Here is a 22512-nt window from a genome sequence, read left to right as displayed (position 1 = left end):
CATCCCGGTGCCGCTGCGAACGCCGCTGGAATCTCCAGCTGTGCAGCCCAAGCTCCCACCTGGAAACACTCCCTGCGACTGCCTGTTCGCATCCCTGCGGCAACATCGCTGCCCATCCAAGGTCCTGAGGGCTCCGTGTGGGAATTCGAAGCTCTGGATCCCCATCCTGGGAGAGCTGCATGTGCAGAACAGCACAGGAGAGCACAGAGAAGGGTGCAAGCAGCAGTGCTTGCACTTGCAACATCCTGGGAAAACAGGAGCCTTTGCTTCCCAGAGCTCTGCCAGGTATCCCTTGGCTCCGTATTCCGGCACTGATTTTCACTCCACATGCATCACTTTCCTTCACATCCCTACCCTTGTGTGAAGAGGCAGCAACTGAAAAGCAGGAATTACTGCTTATCTTGAATGCCCGGCTAATTATTTCTTGCTTTCTTCCATCTTGCTTTCCTCCGTCTTGCTTTCCTTATCGCTCTGTCTGAGCCAAGGATGGGGATCCTGACAGGGGCCTGGTCTGTGTGAGCGGCACAGGGAAGAGCYGGTTTCCCTGGGCAATTCTCCCACCTCCATTTTCTCAAGGGGGGAAAAGCAGCCCTCTGAAATAAGCTACTGATCCTCCAGCAGACAGGAAAAAATAGGAGGAAATGGCTAAAGCTGACTTGCTGATTGAAAACTATACTTTCCTATTTTTGCTGTTTGAGATTTCAGGTTTAATCCTCGTCTCAGGGCTTGTGTGTGCTGGACACACCGGCATTTCACCCCAGAACACTTCTAGCATCACCTTTTCCAGCTAGCTCAATTCCAGGCTGGCTCCCGGTGTTACAGAGAGGTCAGTGCGGGAGCATTATGGAATTATTTTTGGGAAAATAGATGTGTCGAAGGAGGCCGGGGCGCCTCGCGCAKGAATCGCCTCACGGCGGCGGCGGGCGCACTGCGCATGCGCACGTCACGGCCGCGGCGGGAGGGGGAGCCGCTCTACTGCGCATGCGCCCCGCCGACTCCCCGCCCGCCCCGTCTCGCTGGTGCGCAGGCGCCCTGGGCACCTCCCGCGCCCGCCCGTGCTCGCCGCACGGCGCATGCGCTTCGCCCCCTCCGGCGCGGGGAGGGGGATGCGGACGGGGGAAGATGGCGGCCTCGAACAACCCGCGGAAATTCAGCGAGAAGATCGCGCTGCACAACCAGAAGCAGGCGGAGGAGACGGCGGCCTTCGAGGAGGTCATGAAGGACCTGAGCCTGACCCGCGCGCACCGGGTGAGCCCGCGATGCCGCCGCGCGCCCCCCCACCCCCCGCCTTGCGGAGGAGGCGGGCGGGGGAGGGGCGGCGCCCCCCGCCGCTCCCCTCAGCCCGGGGGCAGCGGCGACGGCGGCGGGGGGGGGCCCGGAGGGGGTAGCGCCCCCTGGCGGGGGCGGCTCGCGCCCTCCGCCCCCACCCGCCGCCGGGCCCGGCCCGCCCGGTTTGCGGAGGGAGGGAGTCTTGAGGGGGGGGGATGTTGGCGAGAGGCCGCCGCATCCTCCCCACAGCGCCTGGATGGGGGGGGGAGGGGGCAGCTTCCCTTTCCTTCCCCCCCCCACCCCCGACGGTTATTCTGTGTGTGGAGGGTAGACCTGGCCCCCCGGTTGTGGAGGGGGTACCAGGTAGACCTGGCCCCCCTGGTTATGGGGCAAGAGGGGGGTAACGGGGTAGACCTGGTCCCTCGGGCTGGCCCTGTTATTGGTGGGGTAGACCTGGTCCCCCAGGGCAGGCCCTGGATTCTGGGGGTGATCCCCAACTCCCCAGGCTGGGGCCTGGTGTGAGGGGTCCCATCTCCCGAGGCAGGTCCCCSCTTCTCCCCTGGGCGATGGCCACCTTAGGTCCTGCCACGCCAAGGCGTTTTGTGTGTGYTGGGCTCTTCCCTTTTGGGTCAGACCCACGTTTTGTGGGGGCCGTCCCAGCCGCAGAGCCGCCCACGTCGGCATCGTGGCCCCCCGTGCCGCAGGGAGCAGCGCGGGGCCCGGACCCCTGCCTGCTGCCGAACCCACGCGGCSCAGGGAGCCCCCGGGGCCCGGGGAGCTGCTCGGGGAGCCGCTGCACTTAGCGTCGCTGATGCCAGTTCCTGTTATGCCCCCCTGGTCACCGGTGCAATTTGCTGCACTCCCAAACCTTTCTTGCCGTACAGCRTCTCTGCAAACCACATCACTAGAAATTAGCAGTGTAATGAAGGCATTTTTCCAGGCGTCAGATGGGCTTGCTGGTTTAGATCTACATGTCAGAGCTTTTCTGTGTGCGTCTTGTTTCACCTGCGCGTGTCAACGTTTTTTTGTTTCTGTTTTAATTGCACAAAGAAAATTTACAAGCTTGTTTGTGGTTGCGTGCTAACAGAAGCGGGCACACGAGAACAGAAGCTTGAATTTGCAGTAAAATTCTTCCTTTTTATTTCTCTGTGTCAGAACAGGGTAAATATTTGATTTGAATTCGTGCTGCTGCTGGTCAGATGCAAAACAAAGGCACGCTGCGGCTCGGGAAGGTGCAGGGTTGAAGCTCTGTTCGTGCTCAACTATTTGTTGCTGTTTCATAGGGGATGCTGCGTGCAGGTACTACAGCAGCTGCAAGCACGATGAGGACCATTCAGTGATCCTTCGCAGCTGCTGCTCCCTCTTGGTCTTGAACCTGCTGTGCTCGTGTGCCTCACATTTTGATGATCAATCCCTTTGGATGATCAATCCCTGGATGCTGCTCCAGAGTCGGATGTTCCTTAGGCAGAGAGTCCTTGAAATCTGCAATTACAGCCTGTTCTTTAATTAACTCTTACTGTTTAGCGTTTGCCTTCTTTGAGGTAAGGGGGTTCAGAAGTCAGAATCCTAATTCAGGTTTGCCCGAGTGCAAGTGTTCCTAATCTAAGTTTGGCAGATAAAACTCTTATTTTCAGGAACCTTGTGTTGAGAAAGGACCCAAGATGAATAAGTTGTTTGAGGATTCTGGGTACTGAAGTGATGGAAATAGTGACCAAATAGCTGAATAAAATGTCTCCTTTGTAGACTTTTTTTTTCTTTTAAATTCCATGATTTCATCTGCCTTCAAAATGCAGTATAAAAGCAAAAGGGGTTAAGCACAACTTCGTTCTCATTCTCATTTGGCAGCCAACACTTTACTGTCGATTTGAAAATGCGTTACTCAGTTTGTGGAAGCAGCCCAAAATTTCTGTTGCCTTTTCATTATTAGCAATTGTCTTTTTGCAGTGTTTACCCTCTCGTCTGACTTATTGTTAGTTACTGATCATAGCAGAGGCAGAGAACTCCTGCTCCACCATTCCTTGTGTACAMACGTTGTTTCTGAGCTTTCCTTTGGGCTTGGTCATCTCCCGCCTATTCATACTGCTCAGTCCATGTGAGATGTTGAAGTTAGGATGCATCCTTCTTGCCCAGTGTGAAGTAGAGCGCAGTATTAATTCTTTTTCTTTCTCTATTGCCTTCACCATACACGCAGAAAATTAATTCTCTTGGAGGCTGGGGGGCTGATAGAAACACTGGATCTGGCTACTCGTCTCACAAGTGGGACCCTTGAGTTTATATTCCAGAGATTTCTGTGAGTGCTCTAGTAACAAAGCAGGTGAAAATAGTTGTGTGGGGTTTTTTTCCTTTTTTTTTTCCCTCAATGGCTTTGACTCCTATATTGTGCTTAAGGGCCTGCTGCTTTCCTTTTCTTTTTAAGGCATGAACTTGTAGAAGAACATTTTCTCGTGCAGGTTTCTGTGTTTCAAGGATGGGTTGTTTACAGGGGCCTGCTCTTCAGCAGAGCCCAGCTACACTTGCTGCTTTGCATGAATTTCCYTATGCAAGGCAATAGATGCCCTTTAAAACCATATTTCACAAAACACTAATATACAGAACAGCACAAATAATGTTGAGTAACCAAATATGGCTCTTCAAATGCTAGAAAATCCAATGTTATAAAGAAATTTGGGCACAGCTTGTGACCTGCCTTTTAAAGGTGAGTCTTACCCTGTTGGAAATGTACTCAGGATTCCAGCTTTCCTTTTATTTTTGCTAAAATCACTTGGTTTTGAGGGATTTGAGCCAGAGCTGTGTTTGAGCTCCCTCTTATGGACTTCACAGTGTAACCTAAGAGAAGTAACCCCCCTCTTCCCAAAAAAGCYCCTGAAACCTCTGAGCCTCAGGTACCTCCTGCTTCCGAACTGTCCGGAGAGCTCTGCTGTTCTGAGTAATCCTGGAGCGTGGAGAGGGAAGGAAGCAAATGGGGAAGCAATAGGAATCTTTGGAGATATTCCACAAAATCCCAGCACTATTTTTACAGCCTTTCCAGGCCCCCCAAGCCCCCAAAAACACATCCCACATGAGAGGTGTTTTGGTGAGCCTTGCTACTCAGAACGGCACTATTAGAGGACCTCTAATAATAAGGTATATTCCTCCTTGTCACACAATTTATTATGTGTTCCAAAGTAAGTAATTCAATGCCTTGTCAATCCACATGATGCTCTGCTGCTTTATTTTACTTCTACCTGCTGCAGAAAACATCCGGATGTCTCTTTGCACATTCACAGATCGTGCAGTTAGATGGAGATACTTTGCAAAACAGTATTTAAAAGCTTAGTTAAATCAGCACTGCTAATCTGTACTTTTAAAAATGATGAATACTAATGATAACAGTGTCGCAATGATTCCTAATGTATTCACAATGTTATTAAATAACTCGATTAAAAAAAAATCATCAGTACGTAGTAGTATTTTTGTATGCCTGAAAGATATTAAAGAAATACATCAAAATCGAGACTRGGCTCTGTGAGCATGGAGGTTAATGCTTGCAACTTGTTCAAGTCAATCGTATTGTGAGTTTCTCCAAAATGGAAATAGGAATTTTGTCTTCCAGCTCTATACAGGTTTTTTTTTTTCTCCCTGTTTTGTTCCTCCCTGGAACGCGAGTTTGTGCCCTGTATTTGCACATTTTCAGGCTAAGAAATAGGTKGCCCTTTGGGCACTGGTGCTGCCTCCTCTGTCACCCCTGTGAGGTCGGTGGCTTTGGCCRCCGCTCTCCCATGGGCTCTTTGTTCTTTGGATCCCCGCGGGCTTAAGGCGAGTAAGCGAACTGAACGTGCTGCAATAAAGGTGCCCTGTCATTAATTCTTTGAAAGAATTATTGTAAATGAGACAGTGAAATGTAAAGATGAACTGCCCACCAGGGCACAAAGAGGCTCTRTTCTCCCTCAGCCCTCTGCTTTCCTTACCTTGTCTGAGCTGTCCAAGGTAAACAGCACAAGGCGACTTTTGATATGCCGGGCTAGAGAATGTGCGTGCTTTATTTAGCAGTGCAATATTTCTTCTTGTAAGCAGACTCAGGTGTGKTTTTTTTATTATTTATTTTGAGGAGACAATGACTTTTTTCATTATTCCACCATAKCCCTGCATTGGARCTGCTTCTGCTAGGAGAGAGAGGCTCTTCCTCACCAGTGGAATCTTCTTCTGGGGGCTGACAAGTTTGTGATCTGTGGGCACAAAAACTGTATGGAAATAYAGCAAAGTTGCACAGTTTACTATTTGTAATTTACAGGAATAAGGTGGAGTTTGATTCAGTTTGCTGCATTTCAAAGATACTTCAGCAGGGGAACATATTTGCAGTGGAGCATGTGTAAACATTACACATTTTGCAAGAGAATACCTTCTCAAAGTTACATATGGTCGGCTCTTCCAGCTGCTGGAGAGGGCTTTTCGAAGTGAATTACTGAGTTAGAAGGGCCGTTTTGTGAAAATTAGCTTTGCTTATGGCTGAAAAGATTAAGATTTGGGATCTGATTTTGTTTTTCATCGTTGCATTTGCAAATTAAACTGCATTTCTGATGTCTCTGATGGCAAAATGTGCAAGTTACGACCCTCCCATAGAAGTTACAACCCTGACAAATGGGTGAAGAGTTCAGTCTGTATTGACGTGTGTTGGCATTAGCAAACAGATAAAAGAACTCTGTATGAGCAGAAGGTTGTGGCAATACACGACCATTCAGCGGGAGCTTTGGAGGATTTTTCAGGAGTACGCTGCATTGGAAACCAGTTGTAGAGCTTATGTGGCCTAGATGCAAACAAGCCAAAACTAGCCTCTCCTCAAGAAGTTCATCCACTGCCTGCACGAGCAGACAGCACAAAAAGCCATTTTCACCTGCATTTAAGCATCTCAATCACACAACTTGTTAATTTTTCCATGCCTTGGACCTTCCAGGTAGTGCAAGCTTGGCTTTTGSTGCAGGTGACGTCTGCTCAGTGCGTTGTCCCATCTTGTGCCCCACGTCAGGTCTCAGCTGCGGTCGGTCGTGGGAGCGTTGAGCCCGTGGCGCGAGGGCTTCCATTTGAGGCCAGCTTTGGCCTGGGCAGTTTCCTGCTCTGACTAGACATGAAAGCTGCACTGCAAGAAATTATCGAGTACTTCTAGATACTTCCACTGTAGAATTAATAAAATACTAATCTGGCCACAAGTAGACCATTTTCTCAGAAGTGATCAATGGAAATTTAAGCGAAATGTCTTGAAGGCTAAATATTTGTCTTGGCTTATTGTTATTTATCTCTAATTGCAAAGGAGTGTTTTCTGGGGCTGAATTACAGCCGCTTTTGTCAATCTCGCTGGCAGCATCGATCAGCCTGTCTATAATGGCATGGTCCCTTCTGGCATCAATATTTCTGGTCCTAATGCACATTCTGAAACTCAAGTATACTTCAGTGCACTTTCCCACAAATATGATACTGTTTTTTAAAAAATAAAGAGCTGTTTTATCTTAAAAATCACATTTCTGCTCATAGTGACTTGGATTTTACCCTACCGCTTTTGTACCTGTGTGGGGTGGCTCTTGATTTGCAGTCCAGGATGTTAGGTAGCTGCTGGGTTTAGGGTAAATGGGGGGGGAAAAGACCCAAATTGTTGAGACCTGGAGGGTATTTTTGATGAAACTAAACCTTGGCCTYGTGACAACAGCTAGTTGTGACCCGAGTTCTTCTTCCCTTGTTTTCTCTTGGTCTGAACCACTTGCATGTCAGTGAACAGATACTGCCCGAAAGGCCTTTGGGGTAAACTTGAGGTGGTAGCTAAACTATAAGTATCTGTTAAGCGATTAGCTAAAAGATCTGTGTATCTGACAGCGTGTGGGAGYTAATATTTTAAATGCTGCTGTGATTTGTTTTAAACGGTTTGCAGAGAGGAGTTAGTATGGTGCAAATGATCCCCGGGAAGAAAATTTTTGCAAAGATCTCCAGCGGCAATTTTTGAGCCAAATGAGCGTTGCAAAAGAGCATGAGTGTCAACCAAAGATATTTTTGTATGATCTCACTGTTACTTTATAAATTATAAACTTGTAATCGAGTGTTGATAGTCTTGTTTTGTAAACTACTTGCCAGGAACTAATTTTTTTTTGCATGTACCAGAGAAATCTTTTGCAACAAAAAACCACTGCCACTCACTAACAAAGGTGGGTCTTAATAACGAAGTAGAGGAGTAGAGTCCATTTTTGTTGATGTTGTTATTTACAAATGAATATATTTCTCCAGCRCTTGGTGCTCCTTGTAGAGAAGCCTGCATTTTATAGCAAATGTTCTCAAAATGCGTATTTTTATTGGCTTTTAGCTATCACTTTCATGGTGACTGGGAAAACACCTTCTGTGATTTCCCTGCTGTTAATTACTAGTGTGGTGTTACCAGGTTTTTGTTTTTACTCTCCACGTATTCAATGGACAGTGATTATCCTTGTTGAAGTTTTTCCATCTTAATTCCTGGAAATTGCAACCTAATGTCACGCAAACCTCCCTCCGCGTCCCCCGCCYGAACTTGCCTCTGTATCCTCCCTCCAGACATAGGGAAGAGTCAAAACATCCTCAGTATTGCCCAAGTTTTCAGGAGCTTCCCCAAACTCAGCTGTCTTATTGACCTTCTGTTGGAATTAGCTTTTTTTTCACTTTGCAGAGAAGTGGTGACACCGCATGAGTTTTCTGCATTCTAAGAATTTTGACTCTAATGGCAGATCTTTTTATATCCCTACGGTGTCGTCTGATGCTGCATCCTAAAGCTATAAGCTGTGATATTAAGGYTTAAGGTTGAGCAACAGAACAATTCGAGGGATGGGATTGCTGAAGGGAAGCCCTTGCTGCAGAGTCCGTGATGGTTGAGGACGTTGGAGTGTTACCCTTGTGTCACTAAGTGGCTTTTGGCTGTGTGGGAACCAGTGCAATGCTCCGTGGTGGCTAAAATCCCATTTTCTCTGTAGAAAAAAAAAATCTGCAAAATCTGCAAAAAATCCGGGATTTGCAGCAGCTTGTGGCTGCCTGCAAACACATGGAGAGGTGTTCCTGGCCGCTGCCGAGCTTCAAAGACCCTGCATGTGTGCTCCGTTTGTCTCCATTTGTGAAACTCGTAGCGTTACATAACCGAATTTTCATTTTTTGGCTAAAAATAAAAAATGGAACATAAAAGCTATTTTTATCTTGCTTAATGAGGGCATCTCTGCTTTTATTTCATCTTTTCTGAAGCGCTTCGGTAGGAGATGCGGGCATGGTCTAGGAGCGAGTTTTTTGGCTGGACACTTCATTCCATATGTACTCTGAAATGTTGCCCATCGCCCAGCAAATGGACATGTCAGCCTGCCCAGAATAAGCATTTTCTTTAAAAACCTGTCAGTAACTAAAGAAGATCAGTAAAATACTTCGGGTTATGCAAGCGTAGCGCTAGATGTAAAYGTTTCAGAGAAGCAAAAAATCCTTTTTTGATATCAATTAATCCGCAAACTTCAAGTAGTTGTTCCCTGTAAAGTGTTATATTTAATTATCAGTAACGTATACGCTTTATTTTGAAACCCTTTCTGAAGGGTGGCACTTGCAGAGCTGACACGGGATCGGGTTTGTTTTTAGAAAACAGTGCAAATCGGGTTTGGTTCATATTGTAGCTTAGCTTGGCTCTCTGCCCAGTGATAGAGCAGAACTCTGAAGAATAGTCACTATTTTAAGTCGCTAGTTGTGCTGTATCCTGTTTTTACTTGCTACTCAGTTGTGACTGTTAAATTTTAAGCTGTAAACTTTTGTTCACCAGAAATAGCAGAGTGTTTTTAAGCATGGAGTAAGAGCCTGTTTATGACGTTGTACTTTATATTTGTATTTCCCTTACAAATCCTGCAAGGTGTGATCATAACCCAACGCAGCAATGAATCAGGAATGACAGTGAATGCTGGAGGACTTCATAGGTCTGATAACCCTGTCCCACTCCTGCTCCCATAGCTGAGAAAATCCAGGAATTTGGTTTCGGTGCATGGAGRAGACTCTGCTGGTGCTGGGGAATTTGTAGCTGGCTCCTGACGGGACGCAGCAATCCAGTTAAGTGATTGGAGGTCTGAAATAATCTCTTCACCAGGAAGGTGAAGAAAACATCATGAACTCATGAGTAATGATTGGCGCTCTGGAAAGCAGAGAATGCGGCGGCCGCTGCTTGGCAGGGCCTCGAATGATKCCTGTTTAAGTGTTGCCGATCAATACAGATCTCGGCTTTGTGAATGAAATTTATTTACTGGGCTAGAACGACTTGAACAAGGCATTATTTCAGTCAACAGCTGCAAGAAGTTTAGTTCAAGTTGCGGTTGTGATGTTTTGCAGCTAAACTGCGTGCAGTGGCGGGGCCTGACGCTTCCACGGCTGCCTTTGCTCCTGGTTTCTGCTCTTCGCAGCGTGAATCAAACAAGAAGCCCAGGCGACTTTTCTAAGGGAAAAACCTTAGAATGATCTATCTAATACAGAGGCCTCTTGAAACAGTCACTGCTTCCGCTTGCACTTAATCGGGTTTATAAAATCTTAAGTCTAGGTGGGTTGTTGTCTCTCCTCCTGTATCTTCACCGGGAAGTCTTGCAACGTGGCCAAACCAAAGTCATTGCTCTTTTGTGCCTGCTAAATTCCAGCAGGTTCCTGAAAATAACAGGTCTTTTTTTTTTTTCCCTTTAATTTTTGTTATTACCGGCTATGCTTGGACTGAATTGTAGGGTTCTTTTTCCCTGTGCATCCACACATGCCCATGTGTTAATGGAACAAATACTTAAGAGTGACTTCAGTGGCAGTTACGGTGATGGAAGAGTAAACAGTGATGCAGCAGTTCTAAAAGCAGGAGGTCAAATCCAGTTCATCCCATATGTCTGGATTTTTTCGTGGTAATTTTCACTTAGTTTGTAGTAGACATTTGGCTTCCTGTTTTGGCTTGGTAGTATTTTCCTCCGTAATATCTATTGCGCGAGGACACTAATAGCCCTGGGAGACCGAGGATGATTGGCAGAGGCAACGAGGGAAACTTTTGCTCTGCTTGTCTGCGCTTGCTTCTAGGCAGGGCTAAAATCTTCCCGCTTACGAAAACATACTAAACCTCAAAAAACTTGCAAAACGTTTTGTTATAAAGCTGGTGGTGGAATATTTGAAATCCCCCGTGACCCAGACAGAGCAGCTGCTATCACTGCAGATTATACCTTTCCTCCAAACTTCAGGCTTCATTTCCTTTACCAGCCTTCCTGGAGCAACAGCTGTGCAGTTGGATCCAGTGCTGCTGTTGGATCAGCTCTTGAAACTGCAGGAAATAAGTTACTTTAAAAAGCTGCCGTGATGGACTTTCTTCCTGATCGTGACAGCACAAATGAGGGAGAAATGCAAGGGATTTGCTTTGCTTTGGTCAGTTGGGCTGCGCAGCCTCGCTCCGTCCGCCCGAGCTTTGGGATGGGGCTGCTTCTCTGCCCTAGTGTTTGTGGGTGTGCACGGTTTGTGCACTTGCTTTTCGCTGTCGTGCATGGCTGGATGTTCAGAAATCCTTAAACGGTGTCACTGGCTCTGCACGACGAATATTCACAGGTGTCCTGGTTTTTGAGTAGCACATTTTTTTCCGAGTTCTCCAGTTATATGTGCGGCATGAATTGGCTTTAAGAAGCCGAGAGCAAACTGTGTACTTGTGTATGTGTGTGTACATATATATATATATTTTTTTTTTCTAGTTCTATGGGTAAGCCATTTTCTGGACAATCAGTGCCTAAAGGAACATGAACTTTAATATTGCACATTGCAACATAGAATTAGATGCTCTGAAATACAGTTTAATAGAATGTTTTTACATAATATGGTTTATTTTTCATGTCCATCAGGACACATTTTGGATGGGAGGGAAGCTCCTCTCACATACATGCTCTATTACTGCTGCTGAAAAATGCTTTTAGTTGGTCATGTAGTATCAGAAGGAGCTTTGGTGGCAAAAGCAAGAGAGAAATAGTGAGCAAATGGCATGAAGATTTTGTGCTAGTTTAGCTTCTTCAACCAGATGGATTCAGATGCCGGGAGAAGGGCAACGTTAGGAAAGCAAGTGCAGGATTTTAAAAGTTGTAATATGGATTTCAGAATTTTTACAAGGTTAAAATATTTTAAAAGGCTTTTATGGAGGTGGGAAGGAGAAGACACGTTTTGTTGGTCAGAGTTGTTAGTTAATTGCTGGGTAGTTTTTAGCAACATAGACAAAAAAGTCAAGAACTGGAATTTAATAGATGACCAATTAGGTGATTTTTAGCTACTGGCTATATTGCCACTGAGTCTAAATGCACTAACTGTAAATCATTAAATTGATGTTAACTTATCTTTCTTTATAAGACTATTTGCTTTTCTTACCAACGTGAGGATTTTGAATGGGAAGAAATCTCCCTTTGAAGAAAATATTTCCATTGGGATTTTGAGGAACTGCCTTGCCTTGTGGGTTTGTTTAATTTAGTGTTTAATTTCATGCTGGAGAAAGAAATCGKGTGAGTTTTGGAGTCTCCCTGTGTTCTGCTCATGGAGCAGCAGAGCCTGCACGTTGGACTTGGAAAACTTTCCTGCGGAAAAGTCTGGTGCTGCGGATAAGAGGGTGCTCGGGCTCTGCCTAATTTTGTCATTTTGGTGGTTCAGCTCAGCGCAAGAGCCAGTTTAAGTGATTTGTCATTGGGGTGAACCAAGAGCTGGGCTCTGAGGCCGTTCCTAGGAGCGATCCGCAAATAGCCGTGACTTACAAATGGGGATACCAAATCCATCCCAGCCCATTTAAAAATTCCCAAGCCACCGTAAGTTATTTGCTGTGGCAGTTCCTGCCTCTCTCCGGTTGCTTTAGGAGCAGTCGTTCCTGCAAACTTCCAGTGTATCCAACTGGGAAGTTTGCACTGATTGGAACAGCACAATTTCCCCGTTATTCTGCCCTCGAACTTGCAGTTTGCCCTTTCAACATAAATCAATGTCCAATTTAAAGCCTTAATATAACATTTCTAATCTTAATCTGCACTTCGTTTCCTGCATACTAGCCCCAGCACACGAAAGAAAGCTTTTTAAAGTGAAAAACTTGAATTTAGAAGAGCGCTGGGTATGGAAACTGCAGAGCAGCAAAAGAGCAGTTATCGTGAAATCTTGCTTCCTGTATTCATCAGATAGCTCAGAGTTTCTTTTTTTTTATCAAAAGGATACTCCACCCTTTTATTATGCTTGCGGGAATTATATCTTTATGTGTAAAAAGGAGCATTTTTGAAGAAACGGTTGTAATGGCTTTTGAAGCAGTTAATTTCTGGGTAAAAGAGACGTTTTGACAATAACCGAGTTCTGTTCGCCCGTTTCTAATTTGCCTCAATCTTTGTGGGGAAGAATTTAGAGGTTCGAGTGTTGAATTTTAATAAATGCTTCCTTCGATTCCCAGGGGCCTGTTCTGGACACTCTAGGAAGTGTGCAGGAAAACTGGATATACTTTTAGGAATAGGTTTCTCTCTCCCTTTTTATTATACAACTCGAATCCCTCCCTGCAAACACAGCTGTATAGCCTGAAACTTTAACCCAATTTAAGTGGAAACAGTGAGGTAGTTTGTGTAAGTGGGTTCCCATTAAAAAGGAGGATTGAGAAGAATATGGCATTGTTAGTGATGACAGCAAGTCAGTAATTGGGTTAAATTTAAAATTCTTGATTCCCTGCTAAAGTTACATATGTCCAGAGCAGCTCTAGTGACCTGAACAGGATCACATAAATTTCCTGCAGTGTTAGATAAGAATATAATGGCTTGCAAATGCTTGCAAATACATATATATATATATTTAAGTAAAAAAAAATCTTTTAAGAAGTGTTAGAGAAATGCTGGTGGAAGGGAAATTACTGCTTCATTTCAGATCCGTTGTTTGAGAAACATTCCTTCTCGACAGGCATGCCAAGGAGAAAGGAACGGTTTAACAAGCAAAAGCTTTTTCCTTACCAAAAGCTTTTTTGGGGAAAGAACTGGAATATTTAGCAATATTTTCAACTGTCAAGCAGCCATTATCTTGGACACATAATAGAGAAGTGGAAAAGCTGTAATGTCGATTCATTAAGTCCTCGTGGCTCAAGAAATTAATGCATCTGGTGAGCACTAAGTAATCCATTATCTTACTGCACTATCTGGATTCACCCCGAGAGCAGGCAGCTGCTAATTGAATCTGGAGCTGGAGTTGTCATGTGAAATGTTTAAGATTAGGCTCAATTTCTCTATTAAGAAGAGCTAGTTTGGTTGGTTTCCGAGATAAAACCCAGCAAAAAAACTCCTCTGCATATTTAACCCCTGCAAACTATTCCCAAGCAGGACAAAAACGTCTTTTTTTAAGTCAAGGTAATCAGATAGCTTGATGTATTGAACTGAATTGCCCATATATATGTGTGTGTGTATGTGTGTTTATACATATATATATCTATATGTATTTTGTGTTTCTTCATTCCTGCACTACACTGCCCTGTAAGACCGAGCGCTCACGACCTCTGCATTRCATTGTACCTCCCATATACCAGGAAAACCCAAATCCTTCTTAAAAAAAACCTAAAGCAAACGCTCCCCCTTGGTCCCCCTCGCTTCCCAACACCTGTTGAAATAGTTACTGCAGTGCTTGGCACCAGGCCCAAACAAGCCTTTTTCTTCCTTTTTTTTTTTCCATTAACAACAAAAACACACGTAGGGGCCAGACAGGCAGCRCAGCTAGTTCTGCTGTGGTGCTTTTAGCTCTCTGCAACTGTGATTTAGGGGGGGGTGACTCATTAAGCGATAGCGGAGCCGAGCGGTTCTCCAAATTCAGGTGTTGCTGAGGGAGCTGCATCCTAATTGCATGTCGAAAGACTGCAAAAAAAAGGGCAGGGGGATCTCCTTTCTTGCTCTTTAGATGGGCTCTTTTTGAACCTCTTGGTATTGCACACTGTGAATATTTCACACTTCTTTGGGCTGAGGGAATTTGTATGTCCTTTTATTAATAAAAGGAAAACCATCAGGCCCTTTGTACTTGATATTTTGCATGCGGTTGTTGAGGCTCTTTGAGGCTGCCTGTTCACGGAGAAGTTTCATCCCAAAGAGCTGCCTGGCAACTTCTGGATTTGTTCTCAGATAAAGGAGTAGATTTGGGAAACTCTGTGTTTGGAAAACTTACGGCTTCTAGAAGTCCTGTCATTCAAGGATATTTGAGTTGTTTTCCTAGTGATAATTTCTAAGTCCCAAGAATACACTCATTTCTTTCTGTGGGGTGGTCTCACCTATTTATATGGATTTTTCTTCCTTGTTCTATTTAGGAATATCCTAAAAWATACATTAAAAGGGTGAGGCAGAATAAAAGAAATTGATCTCTTTTGCTGGCTCAGTCTTGGTGTTATCAGGGGGTGCTGTGATGAGTATCTCCACTCTCAGCTCTACTCAGCATCCTGCTCGCTCTGTTACTGGTGTGTCGAAGGACTCTGCCTAGGTAACGTTTTTCAAGGTTAAAAGTGGCACCGGTTTCCTCTGCTTTGCTCTTAAGCATCTTCACTTAACCTCAGTTTTTGTGGTGAATGGGTAGAGCCGCCCATTTCCATCCTGCTGATTCCCTTTGCTTTAAGAGCTCATAAGGAAAGCAAACCGCGTAAACAGCCAGCTTTGTGGATGCCACATTTTCTATAATTTTTTTTCCAAACTTTATTCTTCAAAATTCTGGCATTCCGCAGCGAAGGCTTTAAGATCTATTTGAATGAAACTACAACAGATTTGTTGATGTACACATTGCCGTACCTTAGCAACCAACCTGCATCTAGTCCAAGATCTGAACATTTAGTCTTCTAAACAATTCTTTGCTACCAATCTAGGAATGTTCTTGCATTGCAGAGTGCAAAAACAGCCAGTTGACATCTAGTGAGGAACAACATACATTATAAAATACCTACTCCTCCAGAGTGGGTGGAGAGGGGACTTATATAACTGCATTTCTTTGCTGGTGTAATTGTAGTGCCTTGAAGCCTTGGAAGATGCATCTCCAGAGCAAGGCTGTTGTATACGAGTGATTTTTAGGCTCTGCTTTTTCAGTGTGAAACAGCTTTTTCAGTGTGAAACAGGGCTTTGGTAGCAATGGGGGATTAAACATGGGTGTGCTGAGAAGGGACATTACAGAATCTAACCAGAAATCATATTAAATAGCAGCTTTTGTCTTATTTAGTAGTATCACTCACTTTAAATGGAGAAGATTGATATCTGCTCACTGAAGCTGCACTTGTGCCGTGTAGAGAAGGCATCCATTCCTGGTGCTGCCTGACACGGTGTAGAATTTAGTTTCTTAAAAGTGTTGCAAGGGAGGGAAATGTTGGTCTTAAATTTCCCCCTTCTTTTCTTTTAGTTACAGCTGCAGAAAACCCAATATTTGCAACTGGGACAGAGTCGTGGCCAGTACTATGGAGGGTCGCTGCCAAATGTGAATCAGATTGGAAACAGTGCCATGGATCTGCCCTTCCAGGTGAGTTTGATTATATACATTTTTGTTCTTTTTATTAATTAATGCAGTGTCAGTGTGTTATTTTTTCCCTCGCAGGGGATGATGAAATAGCTGCTGGTGCAGCACACAGGACCCCAGCCACAGCAGGACACCCTAAATGCTCTAAAAATGGTTGTTCTGTGGGTCTGGGGCACTGCTCTGCACAGCACACGTGTGTTCTCCTGCTGTGTCAAGGGCTTGTTGGGCTGTTGTCCGTCACGGTGCTCTTGGGTCAAGCAGTGAAATCCCTTTCCTGCCTCAAGTTTATAATGGACTCTCTGCAGAGACCCTGTACATCCGAAGCAAAAGTGGAATTAAATAACATGAGGTGGTGGAGAAACCRCTGGTAGGTGGGAGTCTTGAAGAGGATAACCCAAGCCTCCATGCATGGGTTTAGAAGAGAAAGGGGAATGGAGCACAAATTAGTTTAAAAATACTTTATTTGGTCTGTCTGAAAGAAAAAACGTGTGGTTATTTTGTTTTCCCTCTGTGAACAGCAAATGGGTGTTTCACGTGCCTGTTCTGCTCTTGGTTTGGACAGGCGATGCTGAGTGGAGGACAGGGTTAGGTGGCTGATGCTTTTGGCACTGCTAATTTCCATAGTTAGGTCATTAAGGCTGTTCAAAGCAGTTAAAACTTCTGTATCGCTTTTTCTAGTTTTACACTAATAACAWTTAGAATTTGTCTCGCAACAGTGTGGTAAGAATGAAATTCGGTAGTTTGCAGTTCTTCCAGTGAAGAGTGGCTTAATAAGAGGCCATCATTAACAGTTTTRCTGTATTTAACTATGCATTTTGTAATACACACAAATGAATTTGCAAAAATTTGCAGGCAAAAATTCTTAAGAGCTTAAATTTTGGGCAGGAGGACAAGCAAGAGCTACTTTAATTTGATTGATTTTAGAGAGTGCARTGCAGAGTTTTATTATGTTATGTAGTCTTTAACTTCAGTCCATGGGCATCAGRTCTTTCCAGGAGCCAGAGATTTTTGTCATTAGTTTCCTGTTGAAGARGTTAATGATTACTGTTCTTTATAGGCAGTAGTGTTGGAGTACTTCTGTGCTCCATGGCTGTCACAGACAGTTAATAGATAGAATCTTTTTAGTTCTGAAACTAATCTGGTGCTTAAAAGTGAGTACTTAAAAGTTTATGGGTGAATAGAGGAGAATCTGAAAGAAAAAAACTGATCCTCAAACTCCAACTTTTTATACGTTCTTCTAAAAAACAAATAAAGGATACTATTACAGCTAATAAATGGTGACAAGCAACAAAATAAAAATATGTATTYGTTTATATCAGATGTGAATAATTTCCACTTTTCTCAGCTATAAGCTAAAGTACGATGCCCTTCGCAAAAGCTGTTTGCTCAACTTGCTGACGAGGCGATGCCCGTGCGGGGCCTCTAGTTAGAGGGTTAGTGACCTGAGAATCTTGGTTCTTTGCATTTACAGCACAACGGAGCTTTGGCAGAAGCCTTTGGAGCAGTTCCTGTCTCTTTGGTAAACAAACATTTAGGTTTGTGCAAATACGTATTTAGGACTGGCGTTCTCTTTGCCCAGGTAGATACGTATTTTAGCACGTGGCACTTTTTTTGGTATGCACAGTATTTATCTGATTCACCGTTACAGCTCCCCAGGAGTTATGGTCTGTCACATAAATACAGGTTTTGCCATGCATCCCAGTTTGGAACATGCCTAATAATTCCTGTACCGACTCCCTGGACTTGCTGTGGTCTGCCGTGCGATTACCTGGGGTTTATGGGGAGCTAATTTGATGCAGGTGGTGGTTTATTTGGCACTGTCTTGGCCTGTGATTTAAGCCATCTCCGAGCATGTGCACTTAGCCTGCATGCTGAACCCCCCGGGGAAAGGAAGGATGAGGACCGAGGGGCGCTGCAGTGGAAGCTACTGGCAGGTACCACTCCTTCCCTTTCCCCCCCATCCACCCTGCTTGCTTTTATTCATAAATCAGCCTTCATAAATCCTAAAGAGACACTGCTGCTTTCAAGCAGCGAGCTTTTTCCTTCCTGTCTGTAAGCATTTAGCAATTTTTCAGCGTCTTGCGGAGCTTTTGGTTCGGTTGTGGTCTCAGGGCGCTGAGTTGTTTCAGGGGAGTGAAGCGGTTGTTCTTCCCTGCCCAAATCCAACTGACACCCGCATCTGTTCCCTTTTATTGCAGTTTTGCAGTGTAGTTTCAGCATCACGGGCCCTCCCGGGATGGGGATTTAATGTAGGTGRCTGCCTGGGGTTTGGGGCCGATTAAATTTCATGTCACGGCTGCTGAGAGAAGCCAGAAGGACTTTGGGAGGCGATGCCCGTTTTCTCAGGCGTTCTGCCTTCTTTTGTGACTTCCCAAAGCAAGTTARGGATTCTCTTGGAATCTTGGTTCCTGCAAAGGCAGAGAACCCCAAAAGAAAGGCAGGAACCCCAAAGGCAAGAGAAAGGCAAAAGAAACCCCCCAAAGAAATGCAGGAATCCCAAAGTTCCAAGTTTATTTGATTCTAAAGTGTAACCCTCCATTTGTGACCATCTGGGGCATGGTCCGTGTTTACATTTTCCACTCCTAGATCCAAATCAGATTTTTGCTCTGAATTTATTTTTTTTTAATGGAAGGTATGCCATGAAACTGCTTGGAAGCTTCAGGAAAAAAAACAGTTTGGGCATTTACATTTATGCCTGTATACTCRTTTGCATCAGCTTGCTTTTAAATTGCAGGTGAGATCTGTGTTTGTGTGTTCTTCAGACCAGCTTTGCCTTTCTTAGTAACGCTGTGGTTGAGACCACGGACACAGGAAACCGCTTTCCCTGTTGATGTTCCAAGCACACATGCATTAATTTGGAAATCTTGCTGTCATTTGGGGTAGAATTGGCCTCATAAGAGGACAAAGAAGAATTTGAGCTGGTTTTTTTTTAGTATTTTGGGAATTAGGAGTATTTTTCATTTCTGTATGAGACTAGTTAGGTAGAACTAGATGGTTGCTTTTTTGCAGCGGAGCTTAATCCAGCCAAGAAGTCTTAATTTAAAGCACTTGAATTTAAGATGCTATGAGTTGAGGTTTCTGTATCTTCATACAAGAATCATGCTTATTCAGGGGATGAAGCAGAATATCAGCATTTTAGCAGGGAATTTAGAGCCAGAAGTTACTGTRTTCCTGGATATGCAGCGTCCTGCTCCGCAAGCAAGAAAATAAACGGCCCCTTTGCACTATTTGTGTAGGTCATGCATGCAGAGAGGGAGATGCTAAACAGAATGGCATTAAAAATATTAGAAAGATACTTTAAAAAAGTTATTACAAGAAGAACATTTCAGTGTAAAAGGCTTTTAAGCGATGGTCACTTCAACAGCCTAACTGGACATTTTTGAAAAGATTGATATGGAAGCCAGATGGTTTCATGGCTTGGCAGACCGGACGGTGCGTTTGCCACATGCATCACCTGAATGGAAGAGCAAATTTTGGGTCTCCAAGCAGATGGTGTTTAGGGACTCAGCAAAGCTGTTCACGTTGGCAAGGAATGGGAGAGGATTTAGCTTTTTTTCCCCTAGATGCCCATGTATTGTTTCTGAAGTGTGTGGAGAGGCTGGTCATTCTTTTTCCGGCTACGCACCGGGTTGGGCCTTTGCAAGTATAGAAGTTTTCCAGCTGAGAGTGGAAATTTACCTTCCTTATCGTTGCTGTGTTGTCCTCAGATTCTCTGAGGTCAGTTGCTGACAAGTAAACACTGTCAGGATAAGATTTGGAGAGTGGAAATGACCCATCTAGGCTCACTGTGCAAACATCAATTGCAAAAGTATTGAATGCTGTAACTTTTTCTAGACAGAGGAAGGAAACGGCTTTCTTTTTTTTTCTTTTTTTTTTCCTTTTTGTTTTGTTTTGTTCCCTGTGTCCCCTGCCGTGTCCTGGAGAGAGCAGAGTGTTCCCCAAAAGCCCTAGTGGGACGTTAGGGTCCCCGTGCATCGTCCTCCTGCATCTGGTGCCCCGGCAGCCGCAGCTGTGGCCGCGGGCACGTGCCTCCGGGTGCATGATGCTGCATGCGGCRCCGAGGGGACGCGGACAGCAGCTGTCAGCAGGCTCCTTGTCACCAGCAGCTCCGGGGGCTCGCAGATACGAAGTGGGGACAGCAGTGCTGCTTTGCAAGAGGGCAGACCCAGCGTAGCCTGCTCCCACACTCCCTAATCTCTGGCTGGAAGAGATAGCCTTGGTAATTCCTTTCCATGGCTATAGTGAAAACGTTACTGACGGAAAAATATAAGTGATGCAGTTTGTCCATGGCTTTTTTTTTTTTTTTGAATTATAGTTCTTAAAATAACACAACTGTGCATACAGTACTGATAACTGGTGGGCAGAGAGCTCACGCGTGTGTTTTGCTGCTTAGAACTTAACGCGYCTCTCTCAGACTCCTTTTCAGTCGTCTGGGTTGGACACGAGCAGAACGACTCGGCACCACGGTCTGGTGGACAGAGTATATCGCGACAGAAACCGCCTGGGATCTCCCCATCGCCGCCCCCTCTCCGTGGATAAACATGGAAGACAAATATCCTTTGGTTTAGGAGGTGGCACCAAATACCTTCCTCTTCAGCTGCATCTCCATTCCTGCAGTTTGCTCCTTCATCCCATCCTCACCCATCAGAGAGGCTTCTCATTTCTATACAGTTAGTGTCCCCTGCTTTTCTGAACTGTGATCCATTTATAAATACTTGCTCTTCTGTAAACTAAGCATTTACTTTTYTCAGTGTTGGTTTCTTCAGCTCTAAGTGGGGATAATGATAGACATGAAGCCGAGAGGGATAGAAATCCTTTACTGAAATATGTAAGACAGTATTCGTGAAAACTTAAAAACTGAGTAAATCCAAAGCAAAATTCCSTGCAATTCAGTGTGTGTTTTTATTGCACTTGATTCATTAGTTAGCATCTACCGGGCACTATTTTTCGTGTCGTTTGTGAAAATGAATTTKCTCCTTGCTGCCGACTGGCTTAAATTGGGCTGCACTAAGCCTGGGTTCCTGGCGGGGCTAAAAGGATTGTGCAAGTGGGAGAGTGGAGAGAGCAGCTGCTCAGGAGCCGAGAGAGGTGCTGAGAAGCAGGAAGGAGGTGGCCACCCCGGTGCTCCGACGTGCTCCCCAGCCCTGTGCCCGTGTTATAGGGCTCGTTAAGGATTGCTTTCCTTCGGAACATCATCAACAAGGACCAGCACAATCTGGGAAGTGGCCAAGAACCAAGACTGACAAGTTGAGGAGTCACTCAGGTGGCTTGTTTTGGKGTAGGAGGCCAGCGTTTTCTCTGTATTGTCAGGTTTGATGTTTTAAATTCTACATCATTTCTGTTCTTTCATTCTACATCAGCTATAAAGCAGGTATATCTTATTTTGAATGTCCTGGTAAAGTCAGTGTGCTSTCTATGGAGAACTTGCTTTGCCTTTCTCTTTTAAGCTCAGTCACTCTGACAGGTTGATTTGAATTATTTCCTAGGGAAAGACTTCAAATAGGCCGGTTATTTAAGCGAGAAAATGCTGTTCTTCCCCTTAACTAACTGAATCACGTGGATAGTTGTCCRTATGGGACTGTGTATCTGTCACCTCCATCCGATACGAGCTGGAGAAGGTTAGTAGCATCATTACATGTGCATTAGTATTTAGTCTGCATTCTCTGATGCTATGCTAACATCTTCACATGTAAAAATGGATTTTAATATTTCCCGTAGCAACTGGTCATCTGAGCTGCCAAGATTTAGTGAATTTAGACCTTGATTTTTTATTTTCTTTTATTCTTTTATTATGCTTAGATTGGCTTTTAAACTTCAGCTGTGTCAGCTAGTGTGATCTCTGGAAGGTAAATCTTGCCAGCCTAAAGGTGTAACATCCGCCCAAGCTGTTGGACTAGAAAGGACTTGGATATTTCTCCCTGTACAGAAGCTGCCACCGAGTAGCCAAAGTGGTGGCCAAGATCGAGGGCTGAAGGACAATTCGCCATGTGAGAGTTGTTGGCTATGGAGACCCTGTGGTTCCTGGCTCCACAACATATGTGCATCCCGGAAACGGTCGCTTTCCCTCCCTTTAAAGCAARGATGCTTTCTCCTAGGCTCTTAAAGCTGATTATGGTTCTGCTATTGCAACAATTATTCTTCAAACATGAGAGAACTTGTTCTCAGAGTTGATTGTTTCATAAAGAAGTTGTACTTCATAAAGAAATAATGGCACRGACCAAAGACAGATTTTGGTTTTGTTTAATGCAGAGTGTATGCAGTTTTTCCTGAGTTAATTACCTTTGCCTGAGACTAAACATTCGTTAATGTAGAGAAGCTGACAATAAAAATATGGTTTTGCGTTTCCCTCAGGACAAATTCCGATTCTGCCCTGCACCAGAGTACTATGACTCCAACTCAACAAGAGTCCTTTTCGGGAGGATCACAAGACATGCAGCAGAAAAGAGGTAAATGGACAAAAAGCGGTGAAAATATTTGTCACATTCAAAGAATTCTATTTAGATGATATGTCCGTGTATTGATGGATGTCTTTATATGGACATGTATGCGTAAAATTTTCTAACTGAAGTTACATGGGATTTGAGGTTTCCAGAGTGCAGGAAGTTCTGCACTGTCAGTTCAGGTGGGGCTTTGAGCAGCTCTCAGCAGGTAACAGCTGGATACTGTGCGACAGTGAGATTTTTCCTTCCCTGCATATGGCTCATATAGTTGTAGGTATTAATTAATACTCCAAGCCCTCAATAATATCAGTAACTCTGATGGGGAAAATTG

At 44.6% G+C, this 22512-nt stretch overlaps 1 protein-coding gene across 3 annotated transcripts in view; it reads left to right on the top strand.

Moving 5' to 3' along the window:
- Positions 1-1122: 1122 nt before the first annotated feature.
- The window catches only part of CRTC1 (CREB regulated transcription coactivator 1), a 33708-nt gene continuing 12318 nt past the window's right edge, over positions 1123-22512 (top strand). For 2 of the 3 annotated variants that reach the window (XM_026038891.1, XM_026038890.1), the window contains exons 1-5: positions 1123-1248; positions 15628-15744; positions 20156-20293; positions 21298-21359; positions 22093-22187. In XM_026038891.1, the coding sequence (XP_025894676.1) occupies positions 1123-1248; positions 15628-15744; positions 20156-20293; positions 21298-21359; positions 22093-22187 (538 nt within the window). Of the gene's footprint in view, positions 1249-15627; positions 15745-17212; positions 17261-20155; positions 20294-21297; positions 21360-22092; positions 22188-22512 lie in introns of all 3 variants that reach the window. The other variant, XM_026038889.1, reaches the window with a different exon arrangement.

Source organism: Nothoprocta perdicaria, unplaced genomic scaffold, assembly GCF_003342845.1.
Source record: "Nothoprocta perdicaria isolate Ctin4 unplaced genomic scaffold, notPer1 scaffold_218, whole genome shotgun sequence".
In the NCBI taxonomy this organism is placed as follows: Eukaryota; Metazoa; Chordata; class Aves; order Tinamiformes; family Tinamidae; genus Nothoprocta; species Nothoprocta perdicaria.
This window is presented reverse-complemented; position numbering and strand designations above follow the sequence as displayed.